Genomic DNA, 23864 nt, shown 5'->3' with positions numbered 1-23864 from the left:
ACTTTTTCCAAGGTTAATTTTTGCAGTTTTCACAGTTAACAATATGTGATTCTTCAGTCTTTTTTTTATTTAAAAAAGGGGGAAAAACCACTTTAATATATATATATGTATATATAATTGTAAGTTTTATTTTCTCATGATAATTTATATCCAATCTAATTTTACTTGGGTAAAATTGTATTTTGTGTTAAATATCTTCAGTGTCAAAATGCCAGGGTTAAGATATTCTGCTTTAATATTAATTGTGTCTTATTTTTTCTCTTAGTCATGATAACAGTGTTAGCTGGAGCTATAACAATTGAAAACTATTGCTAAAATAGGTTTGACTCCAAAGAGAAATTCTAGGAAGCCTAGAGGTATCTTGGGATAGCAAATGTAAATTTAAGGAGAAAGAACACATTTATTCTTCAAGCAAAACATGTTCTATCAAGTTGACTTTTGATTCCCTGGGGAAGACCTCTTTCCTTACTTTGGAGCTTTTATTTCCCCCTGACTATCCAAGCTGGCTTTCTCTGTCAAGACCATTGACTACTTCTTGGCACAAAATATTGCAATCAACTATTCCACATCTATGTAAACAAGAACATTTAAAAGAAGAAAGTGATTACATGACTTACTTATATTATTGAATAAGAGCCTTCATTTTGGTATTTGATAGCTTGGTTTAAGTTACTGAAGTGTGCATATCTCTCATTATTAATTCTTGAAATGGTTTGGATGTTGCCTACCTACTCTGATAAAGTTGGATACTCTGGTATGGAGTAAATTTTATTTTCCAGTTCATTTTATTTACCTTTTTAAAAAATTTATTTATTTATTTATTTATTTATTTATTTATTTATGTATTTATGTATTTATTTATTGAGACTTGGGAAGGCTAAATGTTATGCACTGTAGAAAGCAATCTGGGTCTTTGAGTGTGTTGATGTGACAACTACAACAATAATAAAATATTTATATAACACTGTGTGTTGGATGCTATTATAATTGCTTTATGTATGCTAATTTACTTAGTCTATTCAATGACTCTTTAAGGTTGGTTCTATGTTCTTATTTTATAGATGAGGAAACTGAGGCATAGAGAGATTAAGTAACTTATACAAGCATAGTAAAGATCTGACACAAATTACATGAAGTTTTCTATTTTAAAAAAGACTTTGTGTCTTGTTTTTAATTAAAAGAAAACTTTGATTCCCCATGTCAAGAAAAGGGATGAACCTTTAATTTCTCTTTTACATATCCTACTGCCCATCGACAGATGGTTTATGAAGTTCAAAGGATTCGATAAAAATGGAATCAGACTCTCCATTTGTTTGGTGGCTCCCAAATCCAACAGGAAACCTGATTTCTCCACATCAGACTGAGAGCACAGCCCCAATCCAACTCACTTCTCTTTCCTAACATGATCATGGTTGAGTTCTTCCCTGCAACACATGCATATTATTTCATATAACCAACAAAACTGGCCATATTATTGAGTTTGTGGGGACAAACTGCATTCAGTTGTGATTTATTACATGTTCAGTTTTCTGTTACTTGAAGGGAGACATTACGTTTTCCCTCCTATTCCTGCCTTTCTGTATCTGACAGCACTGATTCCTCACTAGCCTGCCTCATTCCCAGTCTGATCAAAGCTTCTTTCTTGAACTCAGTTTCCTATTTGATCTCTGCAGGAAACCAAGATACACCCCTGAATTTTGGTTGAATGGTCTGAGAACAACCTGCATATAATAATCTCTAAAAGGGTTTTTGCTTCAGAACTTTTATTACTTCTGTCTTTTTTTATATATATATAGCCAACGAGACCTACTAAATTTCCTGGTGGCTCTTCACTCTCTTCACTTCATATCAGAGCTGTATCCTGGTCTCTATCTCTTGATCTTGGCAGTTATAGGCATTTTTATTCAATAAGCATTTATACAGAACCTATCATATGCCAGCTGTGTAGAACCTGAAGGAACTTTGGGGATCATCTTCAATCATTTTATTTTATAGATGAAGAGGTTAAAGCTCAGAGGTATTACGGGATTTGCCCCAGGTTACTCAAATTGTTAGTGCTGAATCAGGATTAGACCTAAATTTTAGAATCTGTGTTCTACCAACACCATGCTATTTTGAGCTTCCACTTTTAATTCGAAGGTTTTGATTGTACCTAGACTTTTATAATATTCTTAAATTTCCCCTAAAAGCTTGAAAATGTTGTGTCCCTTAGCTTTTGTAACCGGAGAACAAGGATGCCTTATTATGCAAAATGGGTCCAGATCCCTACCTTATTTTTCCAATCAGAGATTCATGATACATGTTTGCATATTAACAAGAGTCCCCACCCATTTGTTTCTCTCTACTTCTGTTGCTACCTATTTACATTTTATCATTGATTGGTTTTCTCTTATAGGGTAGGGTAGGAGCAGAGGTCAGGGATACTTAGTCTGTATAAATTGAATGGAAGAGGTTACCTTTACGTATTTATACACACACCCTTAACCATATTTCAATAGGAAATCATGCTTGGGAATATTCCGATCAATATGCTACCTGAGCCTGAGTCAGTTCCAGTAGTTGGAGAGATGAAAAGATTTATAGAAGAGTAGAATTGTTTTAAGTGAAAGAAATTCTAATAAACAAATAATTAAAGTGATATTTTCTTTCTAAAATAGTTATTTTAGATGTGGATAGGTATATGTTATGGTCTATGAATACAAAGAGCCCAGAAATTCTTTCTTCCCTCCTAGAACTAAAGGGAAACCTGTAATATTAATTTTAAGAGCTTGTCATACGTTGTCAGATTACCAAACCTGGTATAAAGCCAGAAGGTGGAGAACTGAGGAATATAATTTTTCTACTTATTGAAGAAAGCTCTTCATCCAGTCAGAACCACTCTTATTGGGGAGGATGGAGGGGAGAACTAATCTATTCAATTTTATTTTTAAGCACAGATAAAAGAGTATATTAGTAGCTCACAGCTTGCTTTGAAAACTGCATTGCTTATATGGGAAAGTATGACTGGGGCTTGAGAATATTAGCTGGAAGCCATAACATGTCCAAGCAATAGGAAAACTTCAGCCAAAAACCTGGTTATTTATTATTTATTCTTCTTCTAGTGAAGTTTTACTTTTCCTTTCTTTACAAACTTAGCTAACTTCTTCAGTAATTGAAAGGGAAAGCTATTGTTTTATACATTGATGAAACAGCAGAACTATATTTAATTGGAAATGTGAAAAATGAATAAATTTTGATTTTGGTTTTAAATAATAATTTAAATCAATTTCTGTTTGGAGACTGACGTAAATTGTTTTAAAAAATTAAACAGTAATATATCCTTTAATAGAAAGTTTTATCGTGGTAGTCTATGAATTACTGTTATCTCAATTTTAATCATTGCATTGAAAAGAAGTAATTATTCTACCTCAGGAACTCCTAAAAGTTTTAATTATCCTTAAAACCAAAAATTAAAAAAATAACATTTTAAAATATTTCTGATATAATAATTAGCAAATTATTTGTTTTAATCCGAAGTACATAAGTAGTAAGAAGGAAGGAATGGATTACTTTGGTTTCTTTGGATGTCTTCCATAAAATCGTAAGAATAAGAGACGTATGTGACTATAAGGAAAATTTTTACTGGACGGTAGTTTAGTATTGTTGACAAATTTTAATGTGTCTTTAACTGGTTAGTACATTAAGTTCCATATTTTAGAATAGATTGTGGCAGAGTGTGTAAGCATATGGAACATTCTCATAGTTGCATATACCTCAGGAAGCAGAATTCCCTTTGACAATAATGTACATTCCTTGGAATACATTTTCAGATCACCAGTGTTTGATTTTGAGCATTCAAATACTAATTTGTTCTGAATTTGTGGCTTTGTTGTGTGTAGTGTGTTGCGGGGTGTGTGTGTGTGTGTGTGTGTGTGTGCACGCGCGCGCGCACGTGTGTGTGTGTACTTGCATTTGCATACACACAAGAGAGAGGGAGAGCCAAAATCAATTTTATTATGATATCAAGGTACCCACTTAAAAGAGACTTTACAAACACATCTTTCAGAAAAATTGAGTTGATTCCACTTAAATTTGAGCCCATTAGGATCTGTAGAACAAATAATTACTCACGTCAGTGCTTGTGATATGGACCTTAGCCTGATTGGTCAAATGGTCTTGTTAAGTGTGATACTTGCACAGGGTTTTTTTCTCTCTTGATTGATTACTCTGTCAAATAATTCTGGTTAAAGCAAAATTTCTTGATAATATTGACATTTTACTCCAATACATGGCTTAGTGATGTGATACCACTAATAAATAAATATCGACTCCCCCAAATTGTTACTTATTTGTTGAACTTTTATAAACCTAGCTAAACACTTTGGTTTTTTTTTTTGCGAAAAAATACAAACTGATTTATTCCTTAAGCCTAGAGAATACGATGTAGAAATGCAGTGCCAAAACTGGCTTTTCATGTAACACACATATTAAACTGAGTCTTAAATATATAAAATATAGCATTGGCACAACAATTGCTAATAATAATTTAAATATACAAAATATGTCAAACTTCTGTAATTCATAACAGTTTCCTTTGTGTTTCACATATTTACTGCATCTTGATTTACTTCATTTCAAGCATTTTGTTTCCCTAAAGTATTTACTGGAAAAACTTAACCACTCAAACTCTTATCCGTTTTCTGTTCTATTCTTTGTATGTTTACTAAGTACTTAAACTAAGAATCAGGTACAGTTCCTAATATGAAATAAAGTATAATTTAGAGTAAAAAGTTTTCCTAAGATATAGTATAGACTTTTTTTTTTAAGTGACATTGAAGAAGTGCAGGACTGGAAACAGATTGGTGCAAAAGCCATATTAAGTTTTAAAGGCAAGTTATTTTCCAAAATTTCTGAAGTTCTGGAATATGTTTTTTGAAAGTGATGTGTGACATATTACTTAATGAATCATACTTGTTGGTTTTTCTAATGAGATTTGAGAACAAAGTCAATTTCAAATTAATCAGAAAGAAAAAACTAGCTGATCTGAATGAGTCAGTAACTTAAGCTAACTATGACTGTATTTACCCATTTTTCTCTTGGGTGATTCACTGTTTCCTTTACCTACTCAATTTCTCTATCCTAAGTTTTCCTTTTTTCACCCACCGGGCCCAGTCTCTCACCTATCTTTCAAAGTCTGGCTCAAATGCCACCTTCTTAATTTGAAGGCTTTTCTAGTTTGTCCAGCTGAATGTGAACTATCTGTCCTTCCCTCATATTTCCCCAGGCATTCGTTCGTTACATTTCCCTTGAGCATGCCTTGAGTTCTTCCTGTGTTACAGTATTTGTACATTCTCACTTTTACACTGTAACTTCCTTCATGAGTAGAGTTGTTCCTTATTCATCTTTGTGTTCTTGGTGGTGCCTCACAGTGGAAGTGCTCAGTGAAATAAAATAAATTCTATTCAATACTCAGAAGAAAGTTTAGAGGTTGAAGTTAAAGGGAAGTCTTTGGTCAGGACATGTTTGTATTCTAAGGGCTCTCTGTCAGTGGATAGTATCATAGGTTACCTGAGCCTCTGAGTTCAAGAGCTCTTGAAGATGAACTATGTGAAAGTATTTTGGGTCATTTTGGAGGCCGGAAAGGCACTGGAAGCTTAAGCCAAGACAGAAGGATGTAAAGGTGATTCTTTCCTTTCTCTCAATTCTCAGTAGCAAGATCAAAGAAGACAGTGAATGGTATGGGTGTGGGAGTAAGATTGAGCTGAGTTCTTAGTAAAAGAATAGGGAAGGGAAAGGGAAAATTTTTTATTGAGAACCTATGATATATCAAACATTTTACATGTTATTTAATGTATACAGTAATAATGATAAGATAGTACTTTCTCACATTCATGAAAATATCATACATTTTATAAATGATTTTACATCATAATCTCATTTGATTTTCCAGTTGTGACATTAGTGGTTTATGGATTATATTCTTCCTTAACAAAAAACAAGACATAAATAGGCAAAATTATTTGTTCAAGGCTATATATTGAATAAAAGACATGGCTCAAATATAAATTTTGTTTCTTGTTTTACTCTCTGCTATAACCTCTTTATATGTTATAAATCTAACAATGTAGTAATAATGCACTCTTTTATTGTCAAGAGCTTTTTATTTCTTCATGTGCATCAAACTGGTTTTGTTTTGTTGTGAAACTTTCATAAATTAGAATATGTGTGGAAAAGTTTTGTTTATTAAACACAGAGTATACCATAATTTAAAAATTTTGACTAAATGTATATTACTAAGTAAAGTAGCACACCTTACTAATCTCTGATTTGTGGTTTTGATAACAGAGTGTGGGGAAAGTGAACATTAAGAAATAGATATAGATTTCCGAAGGGACAGAGAAATGTTTGTCTTTTATTGATTTTAATGTTGATCTAAGTGGTAGACGGTAGCAGACTCTCCTTGGATTGGTGTCATTTTGGCACAGCAAAGTCTCCCAGAGTTCCTTTTTGTTTGAGACCATAGGGCTGCCTAGTAGACCTGAGTCAAAAACAAATATACCAGAAGTTCTGAAGAGTTTCAGGAAGAATGAGAAAGCTTGGGATATTTTAGTTAAGAGCTCAAGAGTTGGCTGTCTCTACCGGCTGGTCATTTGATTTTGTAAGTTCTAGCTGTCTTCATTCAAGTATCCCACTAATCGGGAAGCCTTGGGAATGATTGATTGGGAGGTAACCTGAGTTATCTTTAGAACTCCCCACAGCTGTGCTGACCTTTCTATAAAGTTGCTCTAAAGGATGCCACTTAGTCCTTTTTGGTATGAAGATGGCTGCCTTCTGACATGTCCTCATATGGCATGAAGAACTAGCTCTGGTCTTTTCCTCTTCTTATAAGAACTCTAATCCCATCATACAGATCCCTCTCTCATGACTTCACATAATTAACTCCTAAATAGTATCATATTGGGGATTTGGACTTCAGCATATGAATTTTAGGAGGACACAAACATTCAGTCCATGACAATATACATTATTTTGTCTTTGCTTTCTCATTGCTCTGACTGTTCTGGTTATTTTTCTTCTCTTTCTTACCTGATTTTGAACTGGATAATTTTTCTTATTCTATCTTCCTTCCTATTCTATTCTCAGAGTAATATACTCTGATTCTACTCTTTTAAAATTACAGCATGCACACTTATTAAAGTTGAAAATTCATTAATATTTCACCCTTTTTCGACACAATACAAGAAGTCTATAATATTTCAATTCTTAGATTACATTCTGTTATTGTCATAATTTTCTCTTGCTTTATTTAATCCTGCAAGAGTTTATAAGTGCTTTATATACCCAGTGATCATTCTCCTCTTCCCACCATAGTTCTTCACTATATATTTCTTCTTTCATCAAAGACCTTCCATCTGGCTCACTTTTTCTTACAGAAATCTGTATATATGTAATATATTTTAGTAAGATCCTACTGGTGGCAAACTCTCTGGGTTTTTTGTTTGTTTGTTTGTTTTTGTTTTGTCTTGTTTTGCCTGAAGTTGTCTTTATTTCATTCTTTTTCTTGAACATATTCTTGGATTTTCAGTGCTTTTAAGATGTTTTTTAAGCATTCTATCTAGAATTTTTAGTTGTTTTTGGAGAGAGAAATAGAGATATTGGAAGGGAGTTGAACCTTTCATACTTTTGGAATTGGAGTTAACAGGTAGACTTTTAGATTTATCGTCAGTTTTATATGACTGCCAGATGGAAGATCATGAGGCAAACCCTTGTCTTGAGCACTAGATTTCCCTTCCCTGGTCTTTTACTCACTTCTTTGAATCAATGCAGAATATAAAAGAAATAAAGTTTTCTTTCGACAGTGAGCTTACAATACGTTCAGTCTCTTTGTGAAAAATCCATTTAATGAGAAAAAAAAATGTATGAGCATTTCTTCCTGATATATACTAGCACCACAGAATTTACAAGCTATTTTATCTTTGACTTGATCCAAGAAGACAGGACTCCCAGAGGAAGTGAGATAACCCCCCAGGCATCCCAGCCGAGTGATTATCTTGTTCTATAATAAGAGCCTACTCCATCCCCACCCCTCATCCCCAATCCTAAAAAAGAAGAAAGACTGTCTCTTGTTCTCTCTCTTGTTCTCTCTCTTGTTCTTCCTCTTGTTCTCAATCTCTCTCTCTCTCTCTCTCTCTCTCTCTCTCTCTCTTACAGTTCAGGGTGAGTCATGCAGCAGGTTGTGTGTATCCCTGCTGTCTGCTGTTGTCCTATTTGTCATTCTCGGCGACTAGTCTGACCTACTAGTGAAAGGCCATGCAAGTAATACAGATTCTAATAATGTACTCCACCTGTAGTTTTTATTTATTAGATTAAAGCCTCATATATAGAAATTATACACTAAATTTTGTTTTCTTTCCTACATTTCAGGCCCAGAAATAGAGATTTTTTCCAGTGATTATTATCGTTTACCTTCTTGAGTTGTGGCAAAAATCAGAGGTGATAAGCAGTTTAATTTTGTTCTCATCAATAGCCTGTAGGTGATATGAAGAATGAGGAAAGATGTTATCATTAGCTACCAAACTGCTTTATGCACTTATGATAATTTGACAAATTCTTGCTGTTTGTCTTTAGTCGCTTTTATTCTTAGGTTCAATGGAAATTCTTTTGCTCAACTATAACTTTAAAGACAACTTTCTTCTTATTACAAGTTAATTTTTGTACATAGGTAATGACAAAAACTATCATTTCCCCCAAACTTTATTCATTTACTGTGCTATTGCCTGAAATCTGAAGATGGAAAGGCAAGATGAAGTTACTTATTTTTATATTTAGAGTGAGTAAATATGCTCTTTATTTCTTATCTTTTGTTATGAAATTATTCTTATATTTTTTAGGAGGCGAGGGAGTAGGGACTGACATGATAATAAAATGCATAACCTATGAAACTGGACCAAAGTAAGGAGTTGCTCCAATGTAATTAGAGTATGTCATGGGTCTTTTTTTTTTTTTAAGTGCCTCGTGTTGAACAATAATTATACAAATATGGCTAGAAAGAAATATTTGAAAACCCAAGCTGATAATCTTCAAACTCAATTCATGTTCTTGTTTGCTTTCAGACTCTCTTTTTAAATCAATATTGATTCAGAATTTTATTTATTCTGAGTAGATGTGTGATTATCCAATAATTCATGGTGGTTCTATAGCACAAATTCACTGCTTTGTCGCGGTAGTCAAAAAAAAAAATCATTTTTTTTAAAAGTGCGTTTTCAATGACCCCTAAATGTGTATCATTCAGCACTGCCTATAAAATCAGTCTATTAAGAAGCACCCTGAGTGCCTGATGTGTGTTTTCTTTTGTCTGCTCAGTGGAAGCAGAGATTGCTTCTTTTAGGTTATTACTTCTAAGGTTGACATTTTAACTAAATGTTAATGATTCGTGTTCACATAAGATGAATTGTTTCAAATAATGATGCAAACTGTCTAGAAACCAATGCTGTGATTAGAAAAAACATTCTTAAAGTAAGAGATTTGGCATTCTTGATGTAACACAGGATGATTTAGCATCCCATATGTTTAGGAAGTTAGACTGGGAGAAAAACAACCATCATAAGGTCAACATACCACTGTATTGTTTGGTTTGAATCAGTGCTGAAGGAATCTCATTTGCATTTTTGTTAATCTTACCATGTCCAATGTGTGGTCATGTTTCTGCCCAAGATGAGTTTCTGGAATGTACATCATTTTCTGCATGAGACATTGCTGTCATTAGGTGATAAAGAATGGTACCATGCCCTTTCTTGCACCCCCCACTGAATGTATTTCTCTGTAATGCTTCTAGAATTGCCTCATCTTCTCTTACTTGCTACGAACCTAGTAAGGCCCCTACCATTTAATGTCTAAAATACAATATTTAGCAATCTTATTGTTGATTCCTCAGCTTTAAGTTTTCTATTTCCTCTACATTAGGCAGAAACATAGACACATGACAACTGCATTACTTTCTCAGAGGACTTGAGGAGCTTTGTAAGTCCTACTCCAATTCTTGATGATGTGCTTCATTCCACTAACTGCTCTCTTGTCTCCTCCTCCAAGCATAGTCTTTTCTACAGCTGAGCATGTGCTTTTGTCCAGCTTTCCCACATGACACATTCTTTCCTTTAAGCATCCTCAAAATCTCTCTGTCCAAAAAAAATTCAAATTCACTTTCTGTTAGATCAAGAATGTCATACCCATACTGTGAGTCTGATCATCATTTATCATTTTCGCTTTGAAACTTTTCAATATGAAGACTATTGTGAGAGTTGAAATATAAATATAACTTTGTCTCCTCTTTATTATATCTGTCAATGTGTTTTAATCATTCATTCATTCAATAAACATTTAATAACTGTCTATGTTATATGCCAAGAACTGTTAGAGTTTATGTGGGACAGAAAAATAATTAAGATGTGGTCTTATGCCCCCCACCCCAAATGTCACACCCAGCTTAGTCATTGAAACCTTTCTAGAATTATTTGTGTCACTTATAACCAATGTGGCAATTCAAGGAAATTTGGGTAGCATTGATTCTACACTGATATACTTTGGTTATGACGGTAATTTACATATACTTTGCTATTTCCCATGTTCACTCTGAAGGTAGAAATTGTTTTCTCCTTTTTTCATTTTCATTTTAGTTTTAGTTTTTGCTACTGTGAATGAGGAAGAAATTTTTCTCTACCCTTCAATTTCTTTCAGCTGCTCCAATAATTAAATCTATATGAGTCAGATTGACAAGAAAAATATAATGAAATTTAATTACATACATACTTTTGATAACTCCACATACAGGAGTCAGTGACTCCACCTACATGAGAGATTCAAGGGCTGAAAGTTAAAATGAGGGATATATGACACTCTGAGCTAAGGAAAATGTAAGGAAGGTAAGGAAGGTCATTGCAGGACAATAAGAAGAGCAGATATTCAATAATTAGTAGTTTGCCCTGCTAGATAAATAGGTCAAAAGAGTTATCTCTGATAATCTCTTATTATGGGCAAGGCCCTTATTTTTCTAGGTAGTTAAGGTAGGCAAAAGTTTCTCTCGAGCCTGAAGATCTTGGTTGCCTTTAGCTTAAAATAATCCACGTATCACAGAGGCACATCTTGGAGTGACTCATTTTGAACCCCTATACTACTATCTATCATTTTATAGATAACAAAATGGAAGTTCAGAGAGAAAAAAGTAATTCTCGTAATTCTCTCAAGATCATATAGCTCATAGATAGCAGAAATGACTTTTGATACCAAGTAATACAGTGCCCAATTTTAATTTACCAGTATGGGATACTAGCTCCCTTACTTCCTTTGTTCTCTTCTACTGATCTTAACATCACAAATAGATGCTGAACTAGCGTTAGTGATAGGGAAAGCAATTTTCACATCATTACAATTATAAGAATCTATTAACTTGCCTTAAATCCAAGTTGAAATCTATCTAAAATGATAGATTTCAATGGTAATTGTCAAGATTGATCTATTTGTATTTTCATAGCCTAAATTAAAGTTATGAGATTTCAAAATTACATTAGCATTCCTTTTAGATTTACTCGATTAACATTTATTGAGTCTCTGTTATGTATATATCAGACACCAAAGTGGGTAGTAGCAATAGGACAATAATCAAGATCTAGTCCTGCCCTAAAGGAGCTATTAATCCAATAGAAGAAATAGTCGTGTTTATTAGCTTCCTCTCGCAGCTATAATGAATTACCACAAATGCAGTGGCTTTAAGTCATGCAAATTTATTATTTTATAATTTTGGAGGTCAGAAGTCCAAAATAAGTCTCAGTGGACTAACATCAAGGAATTGGCAGGATCACGTTCTCTTTTAGAGACTCTAGGGGAGAATTCATGTTGTTTCTTTTTCCAGCTTTCAGAGACAGCCACATTGCTTGGCTCATGACTCCCTTACATCTTCAAAGCTAGCAGTGGCCAGTTGAGTTTTTCTTATATTGCACCATTCTGACCTTGTTTACGTCATTACTTCTCCTTCTGTAACTATTTTGTCTTTGTCATCTCAATTTTATGACTTTTATGATTACACTGGTCTCACTCAGATAATCCAGGATAATCTCCCCATCTCATGGTGCTCAACTAATCACATCTGCGGTCTCTTTTGCTGTGTGAGGTAAAATATTCACAAGTTTGGGGGATTAGGATGTAGCTGTCTATCTCTGTTATGTAAAAAAGCATGTAAAAAAACCTAGTGGTACTGTATACTAAGCACAACAGTTGACAATGATAGAAATATGTATGTTTCAGAGACTGGTGGAATTCGCTACAGTGGAATGGATTATACAAAAGTTCCCAACATTAGTCTCCAGTCAGATGGGATGCACCCACTGGCAGAATGGCCAGTAGAATGTCTTGGTCTTTATTCTTACCTCAAGGATGAGTTGGGAATTTGAAAGGAGAACTGTGGACTTCTTTCAGCCATTGCCAAAGGAACAAAGAGGGGAAAGTCATACTATTCAAAAGGCACTATGCAAAACACCTGATTCTGGAGGGGAAACAAAGCAATACAGAATTGCTAGAAGATCAAGTTTGAAATGAGGGATAGTAGGAGATGAGGCAGATGAGATAGGCCAGATTATGAAAGGCCATATTGCTGAGCTGAGAAGTAGGAACATTATCCTGTAAGAAATGGCAAAGAACATGTCAAAGAACATGGCTCCTTATCCTTTGTTGAAACTTGGTGGAAGGGGAACCGTTTCCTTAGGTGAAGTGGCAGGGCCTCATTTGTAGACACAAAACCATAAACATGTTTGAAAAATAAAGTAAAACAAGTATTCAATTCTTCACAATTCTCCACTGCCTTTTGTTGAATATTAGAGCAAGACTTAATTTTGTATTACACCATTTTTCCGTGCTTATTGGAAAGTTATCTAATTTGCTTGCTCATAATAGTTCTAAGTCCTAACACACTTGTCTGACCCACTTTAGTTCCCCTTTGCTCTCTAAATCACACTAGATTTTCTGAAGGAGAATATACTGAAGGAATAAAGTTAAATGTTCCAGATTTCTGCTTTTTATAACTAATCAATGGTAGTTATAATGTCATTTTCTTTGAGAAACAGATTGCTTTTAAAGAAAAGTGTCTTTCAAGCATGACTGGCTGCTTTATCTTGCCATTTGCATTAAAAAGAGTCATATGAAATCTGCACCCATGAATTGAATTAATTACCTGGACTATTTTCCTTAACCTTTGTGAATTATTCTGGTCAGAAGAATTACATTGTATGAATGCAATACGAACCGTTAATTATAATCACAAATGTGTAACTGTCTATTATGAATATTTTTAGTGATTTTTTGTCCTAATAATTTTGGTGATCGAAGAGTCATGTGAATTTAAGAAGCTTTTCATATTATTACTTCATTTTTTTTCTTTTTCTCAAAGTGAGAAATATGAATTGTAGTCAGCTAGCTAAGCTAGATGATAGTGAAGCATTGTGGCTTTTTTTATTTAGCTGGCCCCGCAGTCTGTTTATTCTAGAGATGCAATTAGAGCACATGAAGGCCTCTGAAAAAGTGATGCTCTGTATTGATTTCAGGAAATAAAAATTTGCATGACAATACAAATTCTGCTGGCACATGGGGCAGGCTGAAGTCATCACTTTCCAGCTGTCATTACTATATGGAATCAGCTAAATCTTATCATCCAACTGGGGTTTTAGTGGATTTTCGACTGAAATATAAGGCAGCCAGAATTTACAATAAAAATGTGTCAGCTTTTCAGACAGATTTGACAATAGCATTTCATTTACACTGCAATCCACTTTTTCGCTTTGTGAGGTGCAAATCATACCCAAATTGAAAGCCAGCCTAAATACTTTGAAAGTTTCTAACCCCTTTCAACTTACCTCCTCCTCCCATTCTACTGTGGAATTTCTCTAAGATCACTAACGAGAAAGGTACCGCCAAGTGGCCCAACGCAGGCTTTGCAGTTAGTCTGCCCGCCTTCCAATCACACCTCCACCTCCTGTTAGCTGAGTGGGCTAGCGCAAATTTGCTTATCTTTTTGTGCCTCAACTTTCTCATCTGTAAAGTGAAAAGAATAATGATATAAATCACAGAATTATTGAGAGCATTATATGACATAACAAATATATCTCTGCTATTGTATTACATAGCTCAAGGGAGACGATTCACGTTGTTCTATGTGGAATTGTGCAAAATGGCATATCCGTGTGTAAAGCACTTATCGCAGTCCGTGGTACAAATAAGCATTTACTTAATAATTATGTCTCTGTGGAATTTGTAACCCTTTTTATTTTCTTAAAATTCTTTGACTTTCTTGAATGTCACTTTTCTGTTTCTCTTCCTATAATTGTTTCTCTTCCTATAACCTCTTATTCTTATTTGTGGTGTTTCCCAAAGGTCATACAAATAATGATTTGCTTTTCTCTTATTCCATCAGGTTTGCTCCATTATGTACAACTAGAATTAAGGACTATGTATGAACTGAGATAGAGGTTAAAAATGAAATTCAGGATAAATCAAGTAGCTTAGTGCTAAGTCTGATTGTACAGCAGAATTATCTAATGGGACGTTTTTAAAATACACATTTCCAGATATACCGCAGAGGGGCAGAATTGTATATTTGGTGTGGAAGGGTTGGAAACTTGTATCCCCACAAAGTTTTTGCAATATTTCAGCTGTTGAGCCAGGCTGGGGAATTTAAATCTGGACCAGCAAGAATTCCAGCATTAGTGTTCCACTTCAGCGTACAAGGTCCAAGTCAAAAAGCACATGGGGCCGGAGGGTTGGTAGAAAGTTGAGCCAAAGTTTAGGGTCAAGTCAATCAGGACCTGGAGACACCTAATCATTCACAAACCCCATGGCATCCTCTGCATGTCTATCATGGCTACCACTTAACTTTAAAATTATATGTCTTATTCAAATGTGAGATTCATTAAATCAGACTTCATCTCAACTATTCATCCTTCATTTGTAGTTGTCTTTTTTAGTGTTTTGATTGGATTCCTTTCTATTTATTTATTTATTTATTTATTTATTTGTTTATTTATTATTAGTGAGTGTATTTTTTGTATGATTTGGTCTATGGTATCATGAGGTTCATATACATCCACCTATATCTATATCAGTTTATTTTTAAGCTTATAGGCATTTAAGTTCCACTGGATCTAAAAGCACTACATTTTTACTCCTTCCTCCCCTCTTTATGTTTTCGATGTTAGATTTTATATCTTTTCATGTTGTGTATCTCCTGGTTATTGATTATTGTTATAGTGAATTTTGCTGCTATCGTCTTTGAACCTTCCCATTAACTTTTAAAGGGGTTGATTCATTGTGATTATTATATATGTGTCTTTACCAGTGAGATTTTTCCCTCTCCTTTCCTCTGTTTTCTTATTTCCGGTTAAGATCTTTTCTGCATAAAGAAGACCCATTAATATTTCTTGTAAGAATGGTTTATTGGTAGTGAACTACTTTAATTTTTGTTTGTCCGGGAAACTCTTTTTATCTCTCCTTCAATTCTAACTGATAATCTTGCTGGAAAAAGTATTCTAGGTTGTAGATTCCTTTCTTTGAGCACTTTAAATATCTCCTGCCGAACTCTTCGGGCCTGAATTTCCTCCACCTGTTTATTGAAAGACTGTAATAAATGTGGTTACAATGAGCTGTTGAAATCTAAATCGACCGAGGCAAGTGTGTATGTTAGTGGGACTCTTTGGTTGCCAGTAACCAACGTACACTAGCAAAAAGAGCAGGGAAGGGACTTGGTATCCTTTCTACAAAGTCTCTCATGAAAAACAACTCTGGGCTTCAGGGACCAGAACAGGAAGCTAAAGTCTACCAGCTTTTCCATCGCTGCTTCTTTTCATAGATTAGCTTCAATAATTTCTTTCTGAAAACCAACTTTCTCTTCTCTGGTCTTGAAACTTTGTATTTTGCAGTTCTAATCTCCCAGTGACTAACTCACTGTTCATTCTAATTCTAAATTTCTGGGATAGAGTGGCCAGGAATGACTGGCCCAGCTTGGATCACATGTCTAAATTAAGGAATAGGCACATGGGAGAAACTTGGCTGCTAGAGACTCACTCCTGAGGATGAAGGAGGAGGTCAGTTCCCAGGGAAAGGGGTATTAAACCCCCTGAAACATGTTTATTTTGGGAAGGCAGAGTCAGACAAGCAATCAGAAAAAGAGCAGTTGACAATGTGTCAGAGAACTTTCCACTGAAGTATATACAGACTGTCTAACAAGAAACATTTTACACACTTTCCCCGTGAATAGGAATCAATGTTGGCATCACAGGGTATGACTAGCGGGATCTGTTCTGCAGCAGTGAGACTGGGCAGAATGTGGATGCCAGGTGGATCATTTATCAACTGTGTGACTATGGGCATGTTCCTTAGCCTCTCCATGCCTTGTTTTTTACGTATATAAAATGAGATTAATAATATTTTCCATTACACCTACATAATAAGGTTATTGTGTCAAAATAAATAAAATAATGCATAAAAATACAGTACAGTGCTTGGTAGCTAATGCGAAAATCATGTTAAACATTAAAAATTATTATTGTCATTATGATAACATTACTCTGTGTCTCTGACAGATCCTGATGTTCTTCTTTACAGAGTTCATCACTTTTCATGACATAAACTTTATGACTTCCAAATATATATTTTAAGACTTGACCCAAGGCTGAAGTTTCTTAACTACAGTTGAATGCTAGACTTTCAAGTAGATGTCACTTCGAACTCAAAAAGAACAAAATCAATCTCATGCTCTTTTTTTTTCTAACAGCTTTATAATTTTTTCCACCTATTAACATTCCCAACTGTTTTATTAGCATCAACCTTTCCTTAAACCAAGGTAAAAGATGAGAAATGACTGAGAATCACAATTCTAGGTCTGTAGTCCCTTAATTTGGAGCCATATTTGACTTCTCTCTTTTACACCCTGAGTCTTACTATTTATCTTTTCATGCAATTGGATGGCTAATTATGAACATTCATTGGAGGCTTACTAAATGCCAACCACCATTCTAAGTACTTTCAGAGAAGTGAAATGATCTGTCTGGGTTATTCTGATAGTAAACGACAGAGAGCAGACAGTCTGACTCTAGAGCCATTACTCCTGACCCCTAAGCCACACAACACTCTGTGATGAATCCTGAATCTCTCTTTCCATTACTTCCATCACCACTTGGGCAGTAGCTCACATTACTTCACTTCAGTTATTGCAGTAGACTCCTAGTTGGTCTCAGTTGGTCTCTTTTGCACTTTGCAATACAATGTGCATATTGCTGCCAAATTGCTCTTCCTTGTCATCCCTTTGTTCAGAATCCTTCTATGGCTCCCTGAGGCTCAGATGTATAAAATAACTTCTATCCCTGGTTTTTTAGGCTTTCTGTAGTTTGACCCCTGCTATCCAGCTTTATTTTTTTTTTCCTGCTATCCCATTATCCAGTATTCCAATCAGATTGTTCTTTTAACCATCCCCACCAAGGCGAAATTCACTCTGAACTCTGTGACTTCGTTAATCTCTTCAGGTCTAAACCTGTCCATCTTAAAATACTGTGGCTCTAGGAACTCTTCCAGACTAATTTTAATTGAATGTGACCTATACTTCCTTAGAACTCTCCTAAAACTTTCTTTGTACCCCTCTTAGCATATCATATTCTGCCTTATATTAGTATTTTGTGTACTTTTCTTATTTCTCCCTCTGCTCACCAGTTTGTTAGCTTGTTGAAGATAGAAACTGTGTTTACTAAGTAAACAAAATAAAGCATAAAAGCACTTAGTACATTTAAACCTTGTATCCCCTGCAGTGCTACTTTCCATGTGGAGCACGTAACAGGTGATCAATTAATAGTTACTGATTTTAACAGTTCTAGTCTCACCTGCCCGGAATGTTTCTCCTTTCCCTTTTGTTTTGCTCTAGTCTTTCACAAAAAAAAATCTCATTTCTTGAACCCTGATGACTACTCTACTCCTTGTTAAAAACTGCTTTCTCAGAACTCTTGTAACACTTATGGCCAATATCATACAATTCAGTACCCTTATTAATAGCTGTGTATTCATTTTTCATGGGTACAACACAGTGCTTGGGATATAAAGATTCTCAAGAAATACTTGTTGAATAGACCAATATGTGGATCTTGCCCCAATTACATCAATTGTATGGTCTCCAAGATAGAGACCATGCCTTATATATAGATATTCTTTATCCCCTCAGGGCTCTCAGCATTCAATAAGTGCTTTATGGATATTTGCTAAATGATCAGCTTTGGATTTCTGTTGCAAGTCTGTCCTCCCCTTCCCGTTGTTCTACCATCAACCTATAATTATATTGAGGAGGCCTCTGAGTCCTCAGCTTAATTTCCCTGTAGAGCACAGGGAAAGGTAGGTTGCTGACATATGGAAGACTTTGCCCAGTTTTTTTTTTTTTAATTCTGTCCTTAATTCAATACCAGACCTTCATACAGGGGCAAAATTCTAGGAGAAGGGATGGTAGTTCTTAGCTTAAGGGGGACGAAGCACAGGGCTAGGGATTGCAAAATGCAGATCTTTGTCCAGAAATGATTTTACAGAACTTTTGTTGGCTCTGCCCATACAGTGCATGTGAGCAGGAAAAAGTCATTCCACGTGTTCTTTGTACTGTGAAAAGACAGTATATTGCAATCATGATGCAACAATCAATGACGAGGGCTTCTCTGCAGATGACATGAAGTCTGGCAGTAGATGTAAAAAATTCCATAAAAATGACATTTATATAAAATAGTAATGATTTGTATATTTCATACAGCTAACATGGTGGAGTTCAGCAGTGACTAATATTCCAATTTCTTGAAGGAAAGGGAGAACTAGGATAAGCAGGCATTCCAGTTATACTGTGTATCTCACAAGTGCCCAGCGATACCTGGTAATGGCAGATGGTAAAATCGTTTTCGCAGGCTGGTAGGGCTTCAAGTTTTGCTACCCAATATGCACTTTATAATGTTGCTACTCAGAAGAGTGAGAGGATATGTCTACAGGGTGTGTAGAATATGGTCTTTACCAACTCTTTTTAGTCTTGGTTCCTACTGGAGAGAGGGGGAAGGAGTGACAGCTGTAACCAAGGCATAACTGAAGTCTCACTGGACTGAAGAATGACTTCAACACTGTACTGAGTGATGGACTAGCCAAGATGTAGATTTTTCTTTATTAATATTTTATATGTATTTATTTGCCATTTATTGGATTATATGCTCAAAAAGCTCTCTGTTTTAAATGCAGGTAATCCAAGGACATTTGATCCAAATTTCAAGGGACCTGTTGCCAACAGGTAAGCAATTCCTTTCTTGAGAATATATTTTTTAACAAACACAGAAAGCTTGTTTTTTGGTACATCTTCCAGTCAATGGAGAATTATTTCTATTTTGAGGGTGAAATGATTTATTTTTAGCCTAAATGTCACTTTATTTATACAGGGAAAATACAGAGAATAAATCTTTCCATGAGTCATAAATATCTTCTTCTTTTCAGCAAGTGAGCTACTTTAAGTTGACCGAAGGGTTTGTATTTCTCAAAAAGAGAAGCCCCCAAAAAATGCTTTACAAAATTTAACCACTTTGTGAAGAGGCAAACACATTCAAGTAGTTATTTTATGCACCTGTTTACTCTGTGATTCACCATTGCAAATTCAGAGTTGCTATGCCAACTTCTTCCACGCCAGGTATTTGTGCTATTCAGCTTCCAAAAGCAGAGAGCTTTCTTTGAGACAACCATCCACCAATGCATTATGTATGCTTTAGGATATTTCAAAATACTATAGGGAAATATGTACTTGTCTCAACTGGTGCTTTTCCCTCAAGGTTGCATAGCATTTAAAAATTATTCAGTAAGTCGTAGACTTCTTTTTTTTATTATTATTAATTTTACCCTTTATCCCCTGGCTTTCTGCTAATCAAAAAGGGGAGTTGCAGGGGAGAACAGCTAAAAATGAAGAGAAAATTATCTTGTTGGTAGCTGGGTTTTGCTTCGCTTTGACATTGATTCCTGGCAGTTGGATGTCATAATAAACTGTGATGTGGGGTAATGATCAGCATGCTTATTTGCATTTGCCAGCCATCATCATGCACATTAGCATTTACTGTTATGTCCCTATGCTCTCTTAGCTTTATATTAATGTGTATTTCAGTTTATTCTAATTCTGTAAAAAAGCCAAATCCTTTGTTTTGGGTTATTTTTTCAAAGATATACCAGTGCCTTCTTTAGAATAAATCCGAAATCTCTCTCATTTTCTCCATGGTAAAGCCATGAATACATTTTGTTATCCAGTATACAAATAGCCACATTCAATATGGAGGTTACTTTTGCTGTATTTGTATTCATTTTATAACAACTCATTTGTGAGAATTGAATCTAGCTTCTTGGTCTCAAGGAACCTCTAGATTTAATCCAGATTCTTCCACAGTAATAATAATGAGAATGATAAGGATGATAATAATAATAAAAATGATAATAACAGGAGGAGGAGGAGGAGGAATAAAAAGAAGAAAAGATGAGCTGCCACATTTGGGCAGATAGAATATAGATTACAGAGGTGTGTTTTCTAGCCATAGAGAAGGAAGCGGAGTTAGGCCTGGCTGGCTTCATGTGTGGGGAAGGAGGTTAGATCTCTCTGTCTTCAGTTATTTAGAATTTAATGATAGAACCAGGTAGTCCAGGTAAAGTCTAAACAACTTTGATAACCACTATGAGGAAAGTAATTTATTTTTATCTGGGGCCTTTAGGGATGCTTTAGGCACCAAAAAGGCCTTTGGAGGTGAAATGGTCATTATGTGGAAATACCTTCCCCACTTCTCAATCTAAGAACAGGGAAAAGTATTATAAAATAAAGGGCTTAACTATAGGAAGAGATCGTGGGCCCATTTGTAACTTTTCAGGCTTAAGGGTTCTAAAATGCCCTTCCTGGGAAAATAATTGGGGTATTTAAAGAGTGACATTGCTTACATAATGTCACTCTCCTTCTGAGAGTTCCAAAGTCTTATCAGATATTGAAGCAGATTCCTTTACAGCAATCTCTGCTTGGCATCTACCATGTTCTGTACACCCCTCTCAGTTCACAAGGACATCGTTTTGTTAGGTGTAACTGTAGTTGTTTCCAAAAGAAGTGAAGGCAATTCAACAGGAAAGATTAACTCAGCTTCTCATTTGTTCTCATATAGTAAGAACTGGGCATATGGAAGCTATTGCCCCATAATGCTGACCAAAAAAAAAAAAAAAAAATGATTTTAATAGTTTAAGGTGTTCTCCCAGCCCCATTTGGAAAAGTAGTTATCCAGTGTCCATATTTTGTCCCCTGAATTCAACAAATTTTTAAGAAAGATTAGTTAGTGTTGAATTGAGGTTGTAAAGTTTGTAGATGTTTTAGGAGAGGGGGTTCAGTACTATTCTTGGCAGTCTATTAGAGGGCAAAATGAATGCACATAAAAACTAAGAAATAAGTCTCTTTAATAAGATGCTACATGAGAAATCCCTCTTGTAACTTAGGACTAAGAAAAATTTTTATTTAATGAAGAATTAGTATACTTTTTTTTTTATCAGATAAAGAGAATTGTGTAATTCACTATATTTCTCCTTTAGGAAGCTCGTGGATAAATTTAATTTCAGTGCCAGCAACTAGATTAGCCTTTAAGTCAAGAATTTCTTTTCAGGATTTTGTATTTCTATTTCTATTTTAATAAATCTATTGCATCCAAGTGTTTTAAGTCACTTAATTTAAGATCCTTTCTAGAAAGAGGCAACATATAAGTAGACAGGTAAATAGAAATGAAGGCCTTGACATGTTCCATAATTGCCTTTCCCCTCCTCTCTTATAGACAAAATAGATGAAGGACATATGACTCATACTAATCAAAGTGGTAGGCTTTAAAATGCTGAAAATAACTATTTTGTAGAAGGTGGAAAATCTGTCATAATATGTGTTTAGTTTTACCTGAACCATTGGATGAAGGTGGTCATGAAGGGGTTCTAGGAGAGAATGAAAAGGCATCTGTTAGAAATGTTGTAGAAGGAATTTATTCATATAAAGGAGTTGGACTAAATGACCTCTGGGTCCTTTTCGATCTTGAAATTCTATGACCCTGTGAATCAACTTTTAATGCCAAAGCACAGATGGAAGAGTTCAGGTTTCGACCTAAGTGATAAAGCACATAAAGTACTATGCTGTCGCTTACCACACATTCTTGTGAATTCTAAAGGGCTGTTATCAAGTGGACTTCTCAAATTATTGTGAAAACACAAAGCTGTCTCCTAAATTTATGCAGTTCTCATATTTGTTTCTTGTTGAAATAATTGGTATGCTTTCTGTAACTATACAGGAGACTTAAATATCTAAAGGTAAGACTTATGATCATGGTAAAATATGAGAAAATTTTATAGAAAGAAGCATGCAAAGTTCAAGAAAAAGATATACATCTTAGGTTGTAAAATGTCTGTGAGAAGCTACCATTTTGACTTGTAAAATAGTTTGAAATAAAAAGCCTATATTCATAGCATTTCCTTTGAAAACTTTTAAGTGTCTAAAAGTATGGAAGCAAATAAAGGAAAATAAAAATAATTGCCTGAATGGCTAATTCTTTGCAATGCAAATGTGAATTGAACATATGCTCTAAACCTGACATTTATTCACCTCATTATGAGTGGAGCAAATGGCCTAACATGACCAATTATTTATCAGTGTGACTTCTTTTTACTAGAAGATGTAGAGCAACACACATCTTTAAAATTTGTAGCCTGCCCTTTATTCTCCAATATGCTAGCTTGCTCTTTTTCCTGTTTTTGCATTTAAAAAAGTCACCACCTATAAATTATTTGTAATAAAGATGAAAATAATTAAAGTGCACTAAATCAAAGGATGTAAAGAAAAGCATCCATTACTTTCATAATGCTTCTTATATGCCAGGCACTGTGCTAGGTGCTAGGAATACAAGGGTGAACTAAGCAAAGTTCCTACCCAAGGGAGCTTGCAGATTGTGAAGGCAGATGATCAAGGGATTAATGTAGTGGTGATAGAGTTATTGACAGGGGCTCCAGAAACAAAAGAGAGTGTGTCTAGCATTGCTAAGAGTAGAGAAAGGGGAGCCAGAGTAGAGGTGACCCTTGAGCTGGTTTTTGAAGACATTGCAAGAAAAGTCAGAAGCACACATGAAGGTACAGAGGCCTGAGAACAGTTGTCCTAGAAGTGATTCAGCCTGTGCATGCACGAGTAAAGATGAGGAGGCGTGGAGATCAAGCTGAAGGGGGGAGAAATGATGCTAGAGAGGTAAGAACAAGCAACATCACCAAGGTTTCATACACCATACCAATGCGTTTGGCATCTTGTTCTATAGCCTCTGAGGAGGCATTGAAGAATTTTAAGTAAGAAATTGACAGAATCAATTTAGCATTTTAGAAACTTGTTTAGCAAGCAATCAGAGGACACTGTTCTTTACAAGATTTTAGGACAAGAACCAGGGACACATACCTCCCAGACATGATCCCAAGCTTAAAAATTTGTCCTTGTCTTTTTGTGTATGTTTGTGTTGGAGGAGGAGGGAAGAGCAGTGTTGCTGTCAAACCGAAGACTGTAATGTAGTGATGTAAACAACGTGTAGGGGTGCAGGTTGCAGTGGAAACCTCAAGGAGAGAGTAAATCATGTGGTGAGAGGTGGTACTGTTTGCCTGATATTATAATGCTTGAAAGGTACTGAAGGACCTGTAAGAGTTTTGCTTTATGTAGGTAAGGGCAAAGAGTAACCCGGAGAGAACCAGATGTGTGAAGGAAAAGACTTTCCATGATTCATGTTAGAGTATTGCAAGTACTTAACATAATAGGAGGGAGAGTAAAGTCA

General features: G+C 35.1%; 1 protein-coding gene across 6 annotated transcripts in view; it reads left to right on the top strand.

Moving 5' to 3' along the window:
- The window catches only part of SLC44A5 (solute carrier family 44 member 5), a 343060-nt gene that overhangs the window by 206392 nt on the left and 112804 nt on the right, over positions 1-23864 (top strand). For all 6 annotated transcript variants that reach the window (XM_036235323.1, XM_036235322.1, XM_036235313.1 and 3 more), the window contains one exon: positions 19264-19312. Coding sequence is in view for 4 of the 6 variants with exons in the window: in XM_036235313.1 (XP_036091206.1) it covers positions 19264-19312 (49 nt within the window). In the remaining 2 variants the exon portion in view is untranslated. The remainder of the gene's footprint in view (positions 1-19263; positions 19313-23864) is intronic.

Source organism: Rousettus aegyptiacus, unplaced genomic scaffold (assembly GCF_014176215.1).
Source record: "Rousettus aegyptiacus isolate mRouAeg1 unplaced genomic scaffold, mRouAeg1.p scaffold_m13_p_1, whole genome shotgun sequence".
Classification (NCBI taxonomy): domain Eukaryota; kingdom Metazoa; phylum Chordata; class Mammalia; order Chiroptera; family Pteropodidae; genus Rousettus; species Rousettus aegyptiacus.
The sequence above is the reverse complement of the archived record's forward strand: the minus strand, read 5'-3'. Positions and strand labels throughout refer to the sequence as shown.